This window comes from Leptopilina boulardi, unplaced genomic scaffold (assembly GCF_019393585.1).
Source record: "Leptopilina boulardi isolate dan_hultmark-lab unplaced genomic scaffold, ZJU_Lbou_2.1 LbouV2_213, whole genome shotgun sequence".
Lineage (NCBI taxonomy): Eukaryota > Metazoa > Arthropoda > Insecta > Hymenoptera > Figitidae > Leptopilina > Leptopilina boulardi.
Genome location: NW_026137767.1, coordinates 3,607,448 through 3,624,655, shown reverse-complemented (window position 1 = coordinate 3,624,655; position 17,208 = coordinate 3,607,448). Strand labels below are relative to the sequence as shown.

The window sequence follows — 17,208 nt, the reverse complement described above, 5'->3', positions numbered from 1 at the left end:
ATTCTCTTGAATGAGAATTCTGCTGAATTAAAATTCTTTCAAATAAAAAGTTAGGTAAATATAATTTCTGTAAAATAAAACTTCGGTATCTAAAAATGCTGTCAAGTAAAAAAATAAAATATTTCTCTAGATTTGATAGGATATTAAAATTGAGGAATTTTCCTTTTAGTGTAAGATTATTTTTTGTAGAAATGTAATAACAATAAGCGAAATAACGATATATATTTAAATTGAATAGAAGAGTGAACGCGTTTCTCAGTCTTTTGAATAGATTTGCGCTTTTATAGATAAATAAAATGTGAAATAATGCCCCTTTGTGTTTGAACAGTGTACCGATATAAACGAATGTAACTACGAAGGTGCTTGTGGACATGGTGCGTTGTGCGTGAATTTGCCTGGTGCACATAGATGTGAATGCCCTGAGGGATACGATGGAAATCCAGAGGATGGATGCAGGGATGTGGACGAGTGTCTTAGAACTCCCTGCGGACGATCGGCCTTGTGTACGAATATGGATGGCACTTTTCGCTGTGCCTGCCCTCCAGGAATGGAGGGAGACCCAATGTCAGCCTGCCATGGTAAGTCATATACATTTTCAAATGATAGAATCTTGATTTATACTTATAACGCTATACATAGTTTAACTTCACGCTACACCGATAAAGCGAAGGAAGTCGTTAATCTCGTTAATCCTTCCACTAAAAATAAGAGAACTTGGAATAAAAGATGAATAATTACATTGCATTACATTACCACTCCATTCTCAAAGATAAATCTTATGATCATCTATGTTCTATGAAATGAATAAAAGCAAAAATACTCACATAATAAAAACATGCGCGCATTTATATAGTCGATGCGCTATTTTCTGCGTTTATTTTCATTCAATCGCAAAGAGGAAATATAATACATGTACTGAATTAATACAAATTTTCACTTTTTTATTTTATTTTTTTTTTTTAATTAAAAAACACGATTTTTTTCGATTTTTAGTTTTGAAATTTGTAATTTTCAAAATTTAATATTCAATATTAATTTCGCAATCAACCCCTATTAATCTATTTTTTTTAATTAAAAAACACAATTTTTTTAATTTTTAGTTTTAAAATTTGAAATTTTTACAAAAGTCAATATTTATTTCGCTTCGAGTAACATATTTCAAGTGAATTCGACGAATTAAAAAATTCCACCATTTTGAATTTTAAAAATATTTAATTCGAAATCAACGTATCCGAATACCCCTGATAGCGAGTAGCAAGTTTTAAGCAAATCTGATCAATTTCAAAATGTTCATACTTTAGACTGACATATTGTAGAAAAAAAATCTAAACTGTAGTCGACATTTTCTTGATGGTCATTTTAAAATTTAATTTTCTCAATAAGTGGAACATATTGATTTGAAAAAAAATATTTAATTGTAATTAAAAATTTTTTAATTTATTTAAATGTCATTAATATTATTTTTATAACGTTTTGAGTTAATGAACTTGAAATAGTGTTTACTATATATTAATATATATTTGCAACATTCAGAAATATTATGTGCCTCAAGTTCTGAACTTTCAAATGAACGAAATCATTTTTTTGGTATATAAACAAAACAAAAAATTGTACAGCAATGAAAAAGAAATGAATACATTAAAAATTTGATATATTTTTTTATAATAAAATTTAAAGTTAAAAAAGTACTAAAAAAATTTTCGTTCATTTGAACATTCAGAACATCAGACACATGAAATATCCTCGTAGAAGTAGGATAGGTATAAAAAATATTCTAAAACTATAGGCAAATTCGAAAAAATCATGTTTTTTTATATAGAAAATGGTATGTCATTTTTTTTATTTAAAATTATGTACAGTTCTCTATGATGATTTTTCGAAAAAGCGATTGTTCATACATAAGAAATGGTGATCGTACAATTTTTTTAATAACTTTTTAAATACTAAAATAATGTCCCTAAATTTTAGGACAAAATTTGGGAATTAAAAAGTTAAGAAAAATCGAAGATTTCAAAAGTTTTATTTCAAGTTAAAAACTTTCTACTTATACAATTGTTCTAATCGAAAATAATAATAAACTATTTAATTCAGCTTTATTTAACAAAAAAATTGGCTTACTGTATATACAAAATTTTAATATTTAATCCTAGATGAATAATAATTTGAAAAATATGTAAAAAAAATTAAAATCGCAAATTTATAAGCGTCACATTTCAAAATTTGTGAATTTTTTTTTTGTAAATAACTTTTACAAAATGAAATATGCACACGGAAAAAAAAGATTTTTACACTGACAGTTTTATTTTTAAGAACTAACAAATCTGGTTTATTGTTGCAACAAATTTTTTGTTCGGCTAACAATTCGAAATTGTTGTGCCAACAGTAAAACTGAGAAAACAAAAAATTTGTACTTACGACAAATCAGATTTATTCTTTATCAGCAATCCGGTTAAGTCGGTAAAGTTCACAACATTTATAATCAACGATTTCGAAGAAAAAAATATTTTTCTAATTAAATCATTATAATTTTTTTCTCAAAAAAAATTTTTGTATCATTACTCAATCAACAATTTTTAAAATAAAATTTTTTGTCAAAAATTATTATTATTTACCTGATGAAAAATATTTTTTGTTTTCCATCATTGATGATAGTGAACTTCACCGACGTTCCGGTTATTAGATTTAACTATTCCTTTTTTTCCGTGTAAGAAAAATTAAAAAACTTTTTATTACATTTTCCAAAAAGAAAATAAATAAAAGTGATATGTATGTAAATATTTAAAAAATTTTGGTGAAAAATAGATAGCAATTATATATTAAGGTTGAATGATAAATAAAAATACAACTAACAACGCTATATTAGATATAAACGAGTGCGAGGGAAATCCTTGTGGTGCGGACGCGGAATGTGTGAACAGCGAAGGAAGCTTCGAGTGCAGATGTCGGTTGGGATATCAAATGGATACCATCCACGGCTGTGTCGATGTGAACGAATGCGCTCAGAATAATCCCTGCGCCACTAACGCCAAGTGCATCAACGTCCCAGGAACGTTTAAGTGTTTATGCCCTCGAGGCTTTGTTGGCCAGGGACTTACGCTATGCGAAAGTCAGTTTCCTTTTTAATAAGCTTTATATAATTTCAATTCTTGAACGCAAACAACTCAAATTCTTATTATTTTCTCAAAAAAAAATTTCTAAAAATTATTATATATATATATAATTTTATCAACTTTTATGAATTCTGCTTATAAAAAATAAATTAAACAAAATTAATTCTCAAAAAAGTAAAACTTTCAAAATTCTATAACTCAAAAAATATTTTATTAAAATTGAATAAAATTTTATATTTAGACTTCCACTAAAAATGCACCGAGGGGAAAGATTTATTTGTTTCAGAAACAAATAAATATTTATTTTGTAATAAATTTTATTTCGTTTCAAAAAAAATTTATTTGAGCTAAATAAAATTTTATTTGTGCAAAATTAAATTATTTGTTTGAAACAAATAACAAGATATTATACTCTAAGACAAATATAGTTTTATTTGATTCAAGTAAATTTTATTTATCTCAAACAATTTGGATTTAACTTAAATAAAATTTATTTGGCTCTGAAACAAATATATCTTTTTTCTGGGTGTATAAAACCCCACAACTACTTTTCTATCTCTTGCAAAATGCACTAATTTTGATTTTTTTAAATATAATTTTGATCTTAAGGGACACAAAAATAATATAATAAAAAATGTTACATTACATACTTTCTAGTTAAACTTATGAAAAGAAAGTATAAAATAAAATAAAAAATGAAGGGTTTATTTAATAGATTTTTGAAACCAATATAATATTTTTCTTGCAAAAGTCGTTAAATGTGCAAATAAGTAAAAATAAAGAATTCTTATCTCAAACATTCTTGTTCTTTTGGATTGCAATTTATATATACGCATTAGCTGTTTTAACGATTAAATAATTACCGCATATATAACCAATTATCAAGACCTATTTAAAATTATATATTTGTCTTCCTTTCATGGATCGAATTTTAATTTCTCTTAATATAATTAACAAGTTCCTTTCTAAGAGAAGGGAAAATTATTTTTTTTTATTTATTTCGTTTTCTTCTTTTGGAAGTCATAAAAATATTCACTTTTTTCTTTAAATAATAGTAGTTAACTTTGAGGAAATAAATCCCAATTTGTATTTTTGAAAGTATTTTCGAAACATTATTTTGCACAATTTTACATAAATCATATATGGAAGGAGGGTAATTTTTTCTTGAACGTGTTAGTTAAAAATTAAAAAATTTTTTAATTGACAAAAAAGTTTTTTAAAAAAAGAATTTTTAAACTCTCTGTTTTCAAAAAAAAAATTTTTTAATTTTCAAAATATTACAAAAAAATATCTTTTTCTTTTATTTTCCTACCAAAGTTTCATCCCAATACAAAAAGCTTTTAATTTTTCATACGTTTGTGAAAGAATTCCCCTTATACATCCGTCTAAAAAAAATAAAAATAAATAAATTAAACAGAATTATTCGCACTTTATTTTTGTCCGTAAAATGTGTAAATAAAAGTTGTTTGCTTTCGAGAATTTAAACTATTCCTTTATTAATGACACCTAATAATTAACTGTCCGATGATTGAATAAAACTATTAACAGATATTAACGAATGCGAGAAAAGTCCTTGTGGAGAAAACGCGGAATGCACAGATACAATAGGCAGCTTTGTATGTAGCTGCAAGGCAGAATACACCGGTGATCCGTTCAAGGGATGCAGTGGTTAGAATTTTATTTTATTTCTTTCACTATATAATATATATAATATTATATAATCTCTATCTGATTATTTGTTCTTTCTTCCGTCAAAAATTTCAGGTTTCTTTTTACTAATTATTTTTTGTATTAATTTATAATATATAGACATCGACGAGTGTACAGCTTTGGACAATCCATGCGGAACCAATGCCATTTGCAAGAACACAATTCCTGGATATACATGTCTTTGTCCACCAGGATTTAGTGCCAATCCTAATCCGAAAGTCGCTTGTGATCAGGTAAGATGGTTTTTTAAATTAATTTCTGTATTTAAATTAAGTGCGGAAGTACCAATTGCCTCAGGATTTTTTTAGTTTAAAAATTTTATTTAAAGTAATGATATATTGCGAATTAACGTCACAATCAGATATGTTATTCTACTTGGAAGATAAAGAAATACGTATTTTTTCAAATTTTTATTCGACTTTTTTCGTATTTTTTACGATTTTTTTTTTTTAATTTTTGGCAAAAAAATGAGTTTTTCTGCATTTTTATCTTAACAATGTCATAACTTCCGTACTTTTTAATTCTTTTTTGTTGCCCTTGAGATTATTTTTTTCATTTTTTATACTGTTTTAAAAAAAATTATGCAGAATGAAAATTATTGATATTCAAGGATAAAAATGTAATTTTTCGAAAAAAAATTTTTTTTTCTCAAAAAGGCCACCTTCTTTTAGCACCAAATTTTCAGAATTTATTGGTACACATATCTACTACTTACCATAAAAATTTAATTTGGCGTTTCTTTATTTTTTAGAAGAAAACAAAATATTTTCAATATTTTATTCAAATCTCTAAAATTTGACAAATTTTAGAGGTTTTTTTTTTGTTGTTTCTTGACTTATTTTTTCACTTTTCAACATTGTTTTAAAAAAATGTCGTCAAAAATAAAAAATGTTAATAACTTGCAAAAATATCTAAACTTTTTTGGATAAAAAAAATTTAACTCAATTTTTTTCGTAATTTTTCCGCAAATTATTAATATTCATTATTTTTTATTGTATCAAAAGAAATATTTATTTTCAAGTGAAAAAAATTAAAGAAAAAACCTTTTTAGAATTAAATGACTTTATTCAAAAATATGCGCTTATAGAAGTTTTTAACTAAAAAATGTGAAAAATCCAAATAAAATTATTTAAATTTTTATATATTATGTTTTTAGAAAAATAAATTATAATATTTACGTATTAATAATTTAGTGATATTTTTATCAATTTTTATTATTTTAATATTAAGAAGAAGATATCAATTAATTATTTTATTTATTATTAATAAAAGATAATAATAAATAATTTCTATATTTAAAATAAGTAACTTTTAATTGACTCGAAATAAGTAATTGTTTCATAAAAATAAATATTTATTTGATTATAATCAAGTAACCGATTATTTGAATTAAATAGGTAAACTTTTTTTTAGTGGAACAAATATATATAAAAAACTTTGCCTCTTAAGGACGCGTTTAAAAATGTTAAATAATTGAACTATTATTAAATTTTTTTCATGGAATAACAAATGACAAGAGATTTAAAAAAAATTAATTAATTATATATGTACTAATTTTTTTACATTTAAGACGGACGTCGCAACACTCTGCAAAACCAATTTTGAGTGCGTTAACAATGCTGAATGCATCGAAGGTCAGTGTTTCTGTAAAGATGGTTTCAAGGCCATTGGAGCTGAATGTGAAGATATTGATGAGTGTTTGAAGAATCCATGTGGACCAAATTCCGTCTGCACCAACACAAGAGGACATTTCCATTGTGATTGTGAAACTGGATTCATTGGAACACCACCACATTCGCCTTGCAAAGGTAGTTGAAAATAATGTTGTTTTTTATTTTTTAAAAAATATATATTTACAATTGATTATTATTAATGAAAAATAGAAAAAAACATTTTCTCATTTATTTTTCATTTAATAGATTATAAATAAATTAAAAATTGAAAAACCCTTTTTTATCAATTGAAAGAATAATAATAATATTAATTATTGTTATTAATAAGTAAATTAAAATAATATAATAATAAATAATAATAAAAAAATTTTTATTTATCATTATTTATACGTTATTGTATTTTTATTAAAAATAAAAATTATTTTCTATTAATTAAAGTGACTTACATTTTATTCAGTGAAAAATTTAAATGTTTTTACTATTTTCATAATTATTAGCCCCATGCGACGAAGTAATTTGTGGTGAACACGCCTTCTGTAAACCCGAAGGTCATGAAGCCTATTGTATTTGCGAAGATGGATGGACGTTCAATCCAAATGATATCTCAGCTGGATGTGTTGGTATGATATCTTATCTCATATTTGGTTCCTTTAATATACTTTTAGTTTATCATATTTCATATTATTAATTATTATTAAATGTCATGTAAATCTTATTCCAACAGACATCAACGAATGTGATGAAATTAATGGTCCCTCTGGTCGATGTGGTAAAAATGCAATTTGCACAAATTCGCCTGGCGGATACAGTTGTCAGTGCAAACAAGGATTCTCCGGAAATGCCTTAAAACAATGTTTAGGTAACGTTAGAAATTTTTTTTATACTGAAAAAAATTTCCTGACCAAATGTTTATTAAATAATTTAAACATTTAATATTACACATGGAAAAAATTTGCTACATCAAATAAAATGTTTGCTAGAGCTAATAAGATGTTAGTTTTGACGTATAAAAAATATTTTATAGTTTGAATTAAAGGTGAATTAATTATTATTTAAATATTTAATGTTCTATAACAGATGTTGATGAATGTTCTCGACCTGATGCGTGTGGACATGGAGCCACTTGCACGAATAAAGAAGGCTCTTACAGTTGTTCATGTCCACCAGAAACTATTCCTGATCCAGATCCTCACATCAAGTGCGTTGGAGTCGTCACTTGCGATGTGGAAAATGACTGTCCAGGAAATGCCATTTGTGATCCTCAAAAACGTTGCTTGTGTCCTGAGCCAAACGTTGGAAATGACTGTAGACGTGAGTTATTTCATTAATTTCAACAATTTAACATATTATTTATTTATAACAACTTCTAAGATTCAAATCAAATATTTATTTTGAATTTTAGTAAACTAATTCTACAATTATTTGTTTTAATGAAATTCATTTTAAAAATTCAATTAGTTTTAAAGCTTTTAATCAAATTAATTTTTAGCATTACATTTATTTAAATTCCCTGACTTGTGGCAACCCTGTTAAAATTCTTTAAAAGTTTCTGAATGAAATTATTATAGAATTATGGATTATTAAAACGAATTAAAAATTTCAGATCCATGTGAAGAACTTTCCTGTGGTCCAAATGCCCACTGTATGTTATTGAATGACGTCGCGAACTGTTTGTGCAGTAACGGTTACACGGGTAAACCAGGAGTCAAGGGAGGCTGTAGAGATATTGATGAATGTTCAACGAATCCATGTCCACAAGGCGCTGTCTGTTACAACGAACCCGGAAGTTTCTCTTGTCAATGTCCAAGTGGAATGTCTGGAGATCCCTACAGTGGTGGATGTGAAAAATCACTGTTGCCCCATGTTTGCGGACCCAACAGTCCATGTCCACTTGGCGAACAATGTATCAAGGATGAATTTGTCGGAAGTAGCGTTTGCATCTGCCAAAGAGGATACACTCGCGACGCTGAAACACACAAATGTCGAGATATTAATGAATGTCTTGAATTGAGGGACAAGCCCGCTTGTGGAGTGAATGCAATCTGTAAAAATCTTCCCGGCAGTTATGAGTGTCAATGTCCACCTGGTTTTAACGGGAATCCTTTCTCTCTTTGCGAAGGTACTCTTTTTTTATTTTTCTTTTATTCAATTAAAATCTGTACATGTCATCAGCGAATTAAAAAAAAAGAGTTTAAATGGTAAATCGTAACAAGTCGCTTAATTGTTCCTAGAATGCAACAGTATCGAGTGCCAGTGTCAACCACCTTACAAGATTGTAAATGGTAAGTGTATGCTGGCTGGTTGTTCGAAGGGCGAAACTTGTCCCGCCGGTGCTGAATGTATCACGATAGCGGGTGGCGTCAGTTACTGCGCCTGTCCCAAAGGCTACAGCACTAAACCCGATGGATCTTGCGAAGGTAATAAATAAAAGAAAAAACGACGATGAGATACGGTCTTTCTAGAATTATTTATCCAACTAGACTTTACTTATAACGTGTTCTTGCAGACATAAACGAGTGTATCGAAGGACACCAAGTGTGTGGATATGGTGCCGAGTGCATTAACTTACCTGGTTCTCATCAATGCGTCTGTCCCCGAGGATATGGTGGTGATCCCTACAATGGTCTCTGTTCTCCAGCTCAAAAACGATGTACAAACGACAATGAATGTAAACCCAATGAGAAATGCGTTCAACCCGGTGAATGTGTTTGTCCACCTCCATTCTATACGGATCCTCTTAGTGGCAATCTCTGCAAAAGTATGTTTCAATCAAATCTTATAATTAGATAAATCTTATTATAATTATAAACTACACAATTCTTATTCATCCCTATCGATAACTTCATATTTCTTATGCATACATTCTATTCTCTTCAACAAATTTTTTTTGACTGAAACATTTTTTTTCGAAACTTTTATGAAAAATAAGAAAATTTTTTATTTTTTCGTTTGACAAAAATTATAGAAGTTAGGATTTTTTTAAATTTAACGTCATCAAAAGCCGAGTATTTTTAAAATTCGTTTTTCTCTGTCATACTAACAGTTAAAAAATAATATATATGAAATATGTACGATTTTTATTAATATTTTAAATATTACGTTGAAAAAAATTACTTAACTACAAGGAAAGAATCTAAAAAATTAAAATTAAGTCTAAAAAGTGATTTTTCTCAAAACCAAAGTGATTGATTTTTGAAATTTTTTTTAATTCAATCTTTGATAAATAAGGAACTTATTCCTGTTTATGCGAAAGTGGTGTTTTTGCCATTAAAATATTATTTACAATTTTTAAGCAGGATGCAAAGATTTACATTATATGTATTTCTGAAAATAATACAGAATTTCGTTTTTAAGAAAACTCACTTTTTGGAGTTAATTTCCATTTTTTAGATTCTTACATTGCAATTACGTTATTTTTTTACTATTATATATTTAAAATATTAAAAAGAAATCAAACAAATTTCATATACACTACCGTCGAAAATTGTGCGACCTCTACTTTTTTAATAATTATAAAACGGATTAAATCTTCAAAAATATTAAAACTAAAATTTTTTAATTCTTATTTTCTAAAAGCTAATAAAATTCTGAAAGAAATGACACCTTGACCTTGACTTTTTTTTATTTCTCTGTCAAAAATTAATATTTTTAACCCTAGAATGGAAAATTGGGATGGTTAAAAATATATTGAAGATTTTTTTACCTCCCTAAATCTATTTTCAAGTTATTTTTCCCATGCGTCAATTTTTCAATTTTGGTTACTTTTCATCTCATCAAATAATTATATTTTTTTCAATGTAAATCAAATTTGAATAATTTTCTCTTAAAATACATCTATTTAGCTTTCAAAATTCACCATAATTTTCAGAATTGGTTAGTTTTTTGGAAAACTCAAGTTTTTTATAAAAAAAAAATTAGCGTATGCAAACCGTGAAAGTTGGCTCAAAAACAGTCAAAAAATTAAAGTTCAGTTCTACTTTAATTCAAATTTTACTCTAATTGTAGTAATCCGAAATCAAGTTTTAGATTAGTTTTAATTGTAAATTATTTGCAGATCCTTGTGATCGATTTCCATGCGGACTTAACGCAAAATGTACACCAAGCGATCCACCAAGATGCATGTGTGAGGCAGGTTACGAGGGAGATCCACAACATGGTTGCGTCGATGTCAATGAGTGTACCAACAATCCTTGCGGACGAGGCGCCTACTGCTTTAATATCAAAGGAGGACACGTTTGCGAATGTCCAAAAGGAATGTCCGGTGATCCATATGGAGCGGGATGTTCCGGAGCACCCACAGCCAAACAAGAATGTTCATCGAACGATCATTGCGAGAATTATTTGTCCTGTGTTCAAGGCAGCTGCGTCAATCCCTGCGACAATGTGCCATGTGGACCAAATGCATACTGCGAACCTGACAAACATGCTCCTTGGTGTCGATGTCTTAACGGATTTACTGAAGGCAAAAACAACGAATGTGTTTCTCGTAAGTTTTATCAACAGTCCACCTTTTGTTGAAAATTTTATTCAATTTTATAATTTTTAATAATAAATACTTTTTCCAGAATGTGATGGATATGTTTGCGGCAGTGGAGCGCAATGCATTGTCAGTTACGATGGACCAACTTGCAAGTGCATTGAAGGATTCATGGGTAATCCCTTCCCAGGAGGTCAGTGTGTTCCAGATGTATGTTCTCCAGAAATCCCTTGCGCAGAGCCAAGCGTGTGCATAGGTGGACGATGCAAACGACGATGTGAAGGTGTTGTTTGTGGAATTGGAGCAAGTTGCGATCCCGAAAATAACAAGTGTGTTTGTAATCCATATTTCGTTGGAAATCCCGATCTTCTTTGCATGCCACCGGCTCAACCACCTCAGTGTAGTCCACCTTGTGGATCGAATGCGCATTGCGAGTACAGTCTACTTGATTCTAAATGTGTTTGCAATCCTGGTACCAATGGTAATCCATATCATGGCTGTGGAATTCAACATAAGTCTGATTGCTCCCTGGACTCGTGTGGAAAGGATGCTCACTGTAGTGCTGGACTTAATGCTATTGAATGTCTCTGTCCAGCAGGATTTGCTGGAAATCCTTATATTCAATGTTTCGATATTGACGAATGCAATGGAAACGCTTGTGGCAGTAATGCAGTTTGTATTAATACGATCGGCAGCTACGATTGTCGTTGCAAGGAAGATTTCTTTGGAAATCCTTTCGTTGATTGTCAAAAGTTACAAATTGGACCGTGCACAGATCCTGCAACTTGTAGATGTAATTCTGAAATGCCTTGTCCTGTGGATTTCACGTGCGTCAGTGGAAAGTGTATTGACAAGTGTAGTGATGTGCACTGTGGTCCAAGATCAGCTTGCCAAGATGGAATCTGTGTTTGTCCACCGGGTTACAGTGGAAATCCCAATGATTTATCGAAAGGATGCCATCAACGTGGTCACTGTTCAAACGACTTGGACTGTGAAACACAGGAAATTTGCTTCTCAATTGGCAAGGGTGTAAGAAAGTGTGTGGACGCGTGCAGTAAACTACAGTGTGGACCAAACGCCCTCTGTGTCACCCAACATCACGCATCCTCTTGTCTTTGCATCGAGGGTCACTATGGAAATCCCAGTGATTTGCGAGAAGGCTGTCAACCTAAAAAATCCATCAGTCCTGCCTCTTGTGATTCGCACGAAGACTGCAGATCGGGAACCTTTTGCATACTCGGAGAGTCTGGAATTCACGAATGTACAAATCCCTGCAGTAAAGTTGCATGTGGTACCAATCAAAGATGTGAAGTTGATCAAATTGGTCACGCTACCTGCAAATGTTACGACTCCTATGAATGGAACCCTGTTTTATCATCCTGTGAGAAGCCTTCAGTTCCAGACTGTATTCACGATCACGATTGTTATCACAAAGCTGCATGTCGTCCAGACGCTCTAGGTGTTCTCAAATGTATCTCGTTATGCGAAACATTCACTTGCACCGTCAACTCCCAATGTGTTGCCGACAATCACAAGGCTCACTGTGAATGCCTACCAGGCTTTACTGGCAATCCAAACGATCGATACGGCTGTCAAAGTACTCGTAAGGATCAGTGCACGACTGATACAGATTGCGCGGAAGATCATACTTGCAAATCGTCATTAGAAGGTGTTTTGTCCTGTCAGCCCGTTTGTAATTTCATCTCTTGCGGTCCCAATGCACTTTGTGTCGTTAATAATCACGTGGCTAATTGCGAATGTCCTCCAGGTCTTTATGCCGGTGATCCCAATGATCCCACTAACGGTTGTAAATCTGTCCCCTGTGTTTATAACATCGATTGCCCTCCAACTCAACTTTGCAATAGACTCGAACACAAATGTTACGACGCGTGCGACAAGAGCGCATGTGGTGTAAACGCGGTTTGTATTGCCGATGATCATAAGGCCATTTGCCAATGTCCCCCGGGTTTTAAAGCCAATCCACTGCCAGATGTCGAATGTATTGCTGTCGAGAGTTGTTCCCCAAATCCGTGCCATCCATCTGCAATTTGCATTGCCGGTGCTTCCAGTAGTCCCGTTTGTCAATGTCCACCTAATCATGTCGGTGATCCCTATAGTTCCGGCTGTCAAGAAGAGGGTCAATGTAAAAGTAATAAAGAATGTCCGGTTCATTCGATTTGTCAAAATCATCGTTGCATTAATCCTTGCGAGAACGCTTGCGGTTCCAATACACTTTGTGAGATCGTTAACGGAGAGCCAATTTGCCGATGCATTCACAAATTTATACCTTCAACTAAAGGTATACAAGATGGTTGTGTTCGAGATTCAAATTATTGCACAATCGATGCTGAATGTGAAGACAGAATTTGTCTCGAAGGACAATGTAGAGCCGTTTGTCGTACATCTGATGACTGTGCGAATGGTGAAAAATGTATCAATAATAAATGCGCCATTTCTTGTGTTTCGCACAGTCAATGTCAAACCGACTCAGCATGCGTCAATAGCGTCTGTATGTTGGGTTGTCGTAGTAGCAGAAATTGTCAATTGGATCAATCTTGCATCAATCACAAATGTCAAGGTAATTCATAACGATTTTCTTATTTATTCAAATATTTCAATAACCTTGAAACAGGAGTTTTTTACATTTAAATGTAATTTACTTTAAGATTGTCGAACGGTCTCTGAAATCCTTTGGCAAAGAGAGGCTTTCAATTATCACCTTATAAAAACGGCACTAAACGTGAAAATGATAAACATTGATTTTAAAACACATTTTTCTCGAAACACGGACACTTTTTACAAAACACCAAGAATCCTTATCTTATAAATGTGCTAAATCCGAAAGATTGTGCCAATCCATACAAAAACGCGATTGGAAAACGAAAAGTAGGAAAGTAATATAATAACAGCACAAAGTCGCAGCTGTTACGACATTACTTTCCTACTTTTCGTTTTTGTATAGATTCGCACAATCTTTCGGATTCAGGAAATTTATAAGATAAGGATCCTTGGTCACATATGCGTCGTTACCATGACAACGCCAGGATCGCATATGTCGATAATTAGTCAGAGATTCAATTATTTATAAAATAAAGAATTAAATTTGTCGACACTATTTAAAATTTGAAGAATAAGAAATACTTCCTGTAACAATTTGCAATTATATTTGTTTCAGATCCATGTAAACGGGAGAATGTATGTGGTCCAAATGCGGTTTGTAGTTGTCAAGATCATCGAACAATTTGTGAATGTCCGGAAGGTTTCCAGGGTAATCCCACACCACAACAGGGATGTGTTCGATTTCCAAGTCCATGTGGTCTATCAGGAATTTGTCCGAATCAACACTTGTGCATTTCTGGTTTGTGTCAATCTCAGTGCAAAGATCAAAGCAATTGTGCCCAGGGTGAACGTTGTAAGAATGGATTGTGCTACAAGATGTGTTACGGAGACAGCAATTGTTTACCTGGTGAATTGTGCATTGAAGGTAGTTGTGAAATTGGTTGCACATCTGATGCTGGATGCAGTTCAGATCAAATTTGCATTAATCACAAGTGTAGATGCGGTCAGGGTTTCATTGCCAGTCCAGATAAATGTCTCGACATCAACGAATGCGATGATCATCCTTGTCATCCCACTGCGGAATGTATCAATCTTCAAGGATCGTATAAATGTTCATGTCCCGCGGGAACGGCTGGCGATGCAGTTGTTTTGGGCTGTTTGTTACCTCATCGTTGCAATTCTGATAGTAATTGTCCTGATTCTTTATCGTGTGTGCAACACAATTGCACTGATCCATGCTCTCGAGTTGATTGTGGACCGAACACGATTTGCTCTGTGTTTGATCATGCCGCTGCCTGTCAGTGTCAAGCTGGATACATTGGCGATGCTTCTGGATGCTTTAAGGTCGAATGTCTTTCAAACAATGACTGTCCAGTGGATAAATTCTGCAATCAAGATGTCAACAAATGCACAAGTCCTTGTAATCAAATTAATTGTGGGTATGGTAATTGTGTGGCAATCAATCATGAGGGTAACTGCAAATGCTACCCAGGCTTTTCTCTCCTTGGTGATAGCTGTGTCGATGTCGACGAATGCCTACAAAATCCATGTCACAACACAGCAATGTAAGTATTGTATTTTCGAAATTCTATATTCGACTAGCGAAGATTTAATGTAAAATTTCTGATTTCAGTTGCCAAAATACAGACGGTTCTTTTACTTGCACTTGTCCTCACGGTTTAGTTGGTGATCCTTTTAAAACTGGATGTAAACAACCAGGTGATTGTTTCACCCACACCGATTGTCCAAATTCTGCAGCTTGCATTGATAACACTTGTCGTGATCCATGCAGCGCTTCTTCTGTCTGCGGTAAAAATGCCCAATGCCTCGTCAAAGATCATGTACCACATTGTAAATGTCCTGGCCAAACAAGAGGAGATCCATTGGTATGAAGAATTTTGAACTGATTCAAAATCTTGAAAATTGTTTTTCAAAACTAATGTCAAAGTAATAAATAATGATTCTCTTTTAGGTGGAATGTATCCATTTGGAATGTAATTACCACAGTGATTGTGGTCCATCCAGATCGTGCTTTGATCACAAGTGTGTAGATCCTTGTTCAGTTCCCAATGTCTGTGGTCCAGGAGCAGATTGTTCTCCTCTGAATCACAGCGCAGTTTGCACTTGTCAACCCGGTCACACTGGAGATCCTAACCTTGGTTGTACACCTGTTCAGTACTGTAAAGCTGATCATCAATGTCCAACAGGGTCATCCTGCAACGGTGGAATCTGTACATCATTATGTTCCAGCACGCGTGATTGCATTGGTGATCAGTTATGTATCAATGGCCTTTGTCAACCAACATGTAGACACAATGCCACATGTCCTGATTATCAATACTGTCTGAACAGCATCTGTGTACAGGAATTGAAATGCATTACTAACGATGATTGCGACTATAACGAGAAGTGTGTTAAGAACAACATTGGACAAGTAAGTAATCTAATTCTCAGCCCTCGGATTATATGACTTTTTTCGACTTATTTTAATAAGATGCGACTTTTTACATTTTTTACCAAATTTTTAAAAAAAATATGTCTTTTTTAGTATAAAATGCAATGAAATTAGAACTAAAAACAATACAAAAATTTTTAATTCTAATAAATTACTTGAATTAAATCTCTCAATAGGCTGAATGTCAGATAGCCTGCAATCTTGCTTTCTGTGGACGTAATGCAATCTGTGATGCTGATAATCACAAGGCCAAGTGTACTTGTCAACCAGGATTCTTTGGTGATCCAAATGACGATAAGATCGGTTGTCAACCAATTGAATGCGAAACAAAAGAGGAGTGTTCCGAGGAGAAGATTTGCGAGGATCACAAGTGTAGAATCGCTTGTTTGGCTCATAATCCTTGTGGAGTTAATGCACTTTGTTCAACGGAACGACATCTTCAGGTAAAAATTAATATTTATCTAAATATTTAAAAATTACCGGTTAATTTCGTTTTAATCAAACATTCGGTAATTTCAAAATCATCTAAAAATTGGAATTTTAGATATTACTATATTTTTAAACATTGATTAGAAAAATTTAATGTTGAACATGATTTATGATTACAGATATGCACATGTCAACCTGGTTATACTGGAGATCCATCTCTTGGATGCGAATTGATCAACTTCTGTGCTGATATACCTTGCGCACCTGGTGCTGTTTGTGAAAACTCAAAAGGATCATACAAGTGTTATTGTCAACCTGGAACAGTTGGTGATCCATACAATAGTGGCTGTCAACAACCAGTCGAATGTCTACACAATGAAGATTGTCCAGATACTGCTAATTGCGTCAATATCAACAACGTTCCCAAGTGTCATGGTATGTTTGATATTTTTACATAAAACTTTCATTAAATTGCCTAAAACAGTAACGAAAATTTCTTTGTTTCCACTTTTCGGTATATTAAGAATTTTTATTTTATTTTTCCTTTTTCAGATGTATGCGCTCGCATTCAGTGTGGTCCAAATGCAGATTGTTCTGCTTTACATCATATTGGTTCTTGCAAATGTCAACCTGGTTATGAAGGTGACGCTAATGAATTAAGTATCGGATGTCGTCCAACGCCAGTCGTCTGTTCGTCTTCTGCAGAATGCAGCTTCAATACCTACTGTTATGAAAGCATCTGCCGACGTAAGTTCAATGAATTTTTCTGTTTATTTCTTTTTTTTTCTTCCAATT

General features: G+C 32.0%; 1 protein-coding gene across 4 annotated transcripts in view; it reads left to right on the top strand.

Annotated features, from left to right (window-relative positions):
• The window catches only part of LOC127279000 (uncharacterized), a 163,301-nt gene that overhangs the window by 66,794 nt on the left and 79,299 nt on the right, over positions 1-17,208 (top strand). For 3 of the 4 annotated variants that reach the window (XM_051301047.1, XM_051301045.1, XM_051301044.1), the window contains exons 7-25: positions 329-578; positions 2,864-3,106; positions 4,659-4,778; positions 4,920-5,053; positions 6,391-6,628; positions 6,991-7,113; positions 7,218-7,352; positions 7,571-7,804; positions 8,097-8,612; positions 8,725-8,910; positions 9,000-9,251; positions 10,548-10,979; positions 11,059-13,548; positions 14,146-15,094; positions 15,163-15,415; positions 15,502-15,963; positions 16,161-16,427; positions 16,593-16,848; positions 16,966-17,160. In XM_051301047.1, coding sequence (XP_051157004.1) covers positions 329-578; positions 2,864-3,106; positions 4,659-4,778; positions 4,920-5,053; positions 6,391-6,628; positions 6,991-7,113; positions 7,218-7,352; positions 7,571-7,804; positions 8,097-8,612; positions 8,725-8,910; positions 9,000-9,251; positions 10,548-10,979; positions 11,059-13,548; positions 14,146-15,094; positions 15,163-15,415; positions 15,502-15,963; positions 16,161-16,427; positions 16,593-16,848; positions 16,966-17,160 — 7,735 coding nt within the window. The remainder of the gene's footprint in view (positions 1-328; positions 579-2,863; positions 3,107-4,658; positions 4,779-4,919; positions 5,054-6,390; positions 6,629-6,990; positions 7,114-7,217; positions 7,353-7,570; positions 7,805-8,096; positions 8,613-8,724; positions 8,911-8,999; positions 9,252-10,547; positions 10,980-11,058; positions 13,549-14,145; positions 15,095-15,162; positions 15,416-15,501; positions 15,964-16,160; positions 16,428-16,592; positions 16,849-16,965; positions 17,161-17,208) is intronic. The other variant, XM_051301046.1, reaches the window with a different exon arrangement.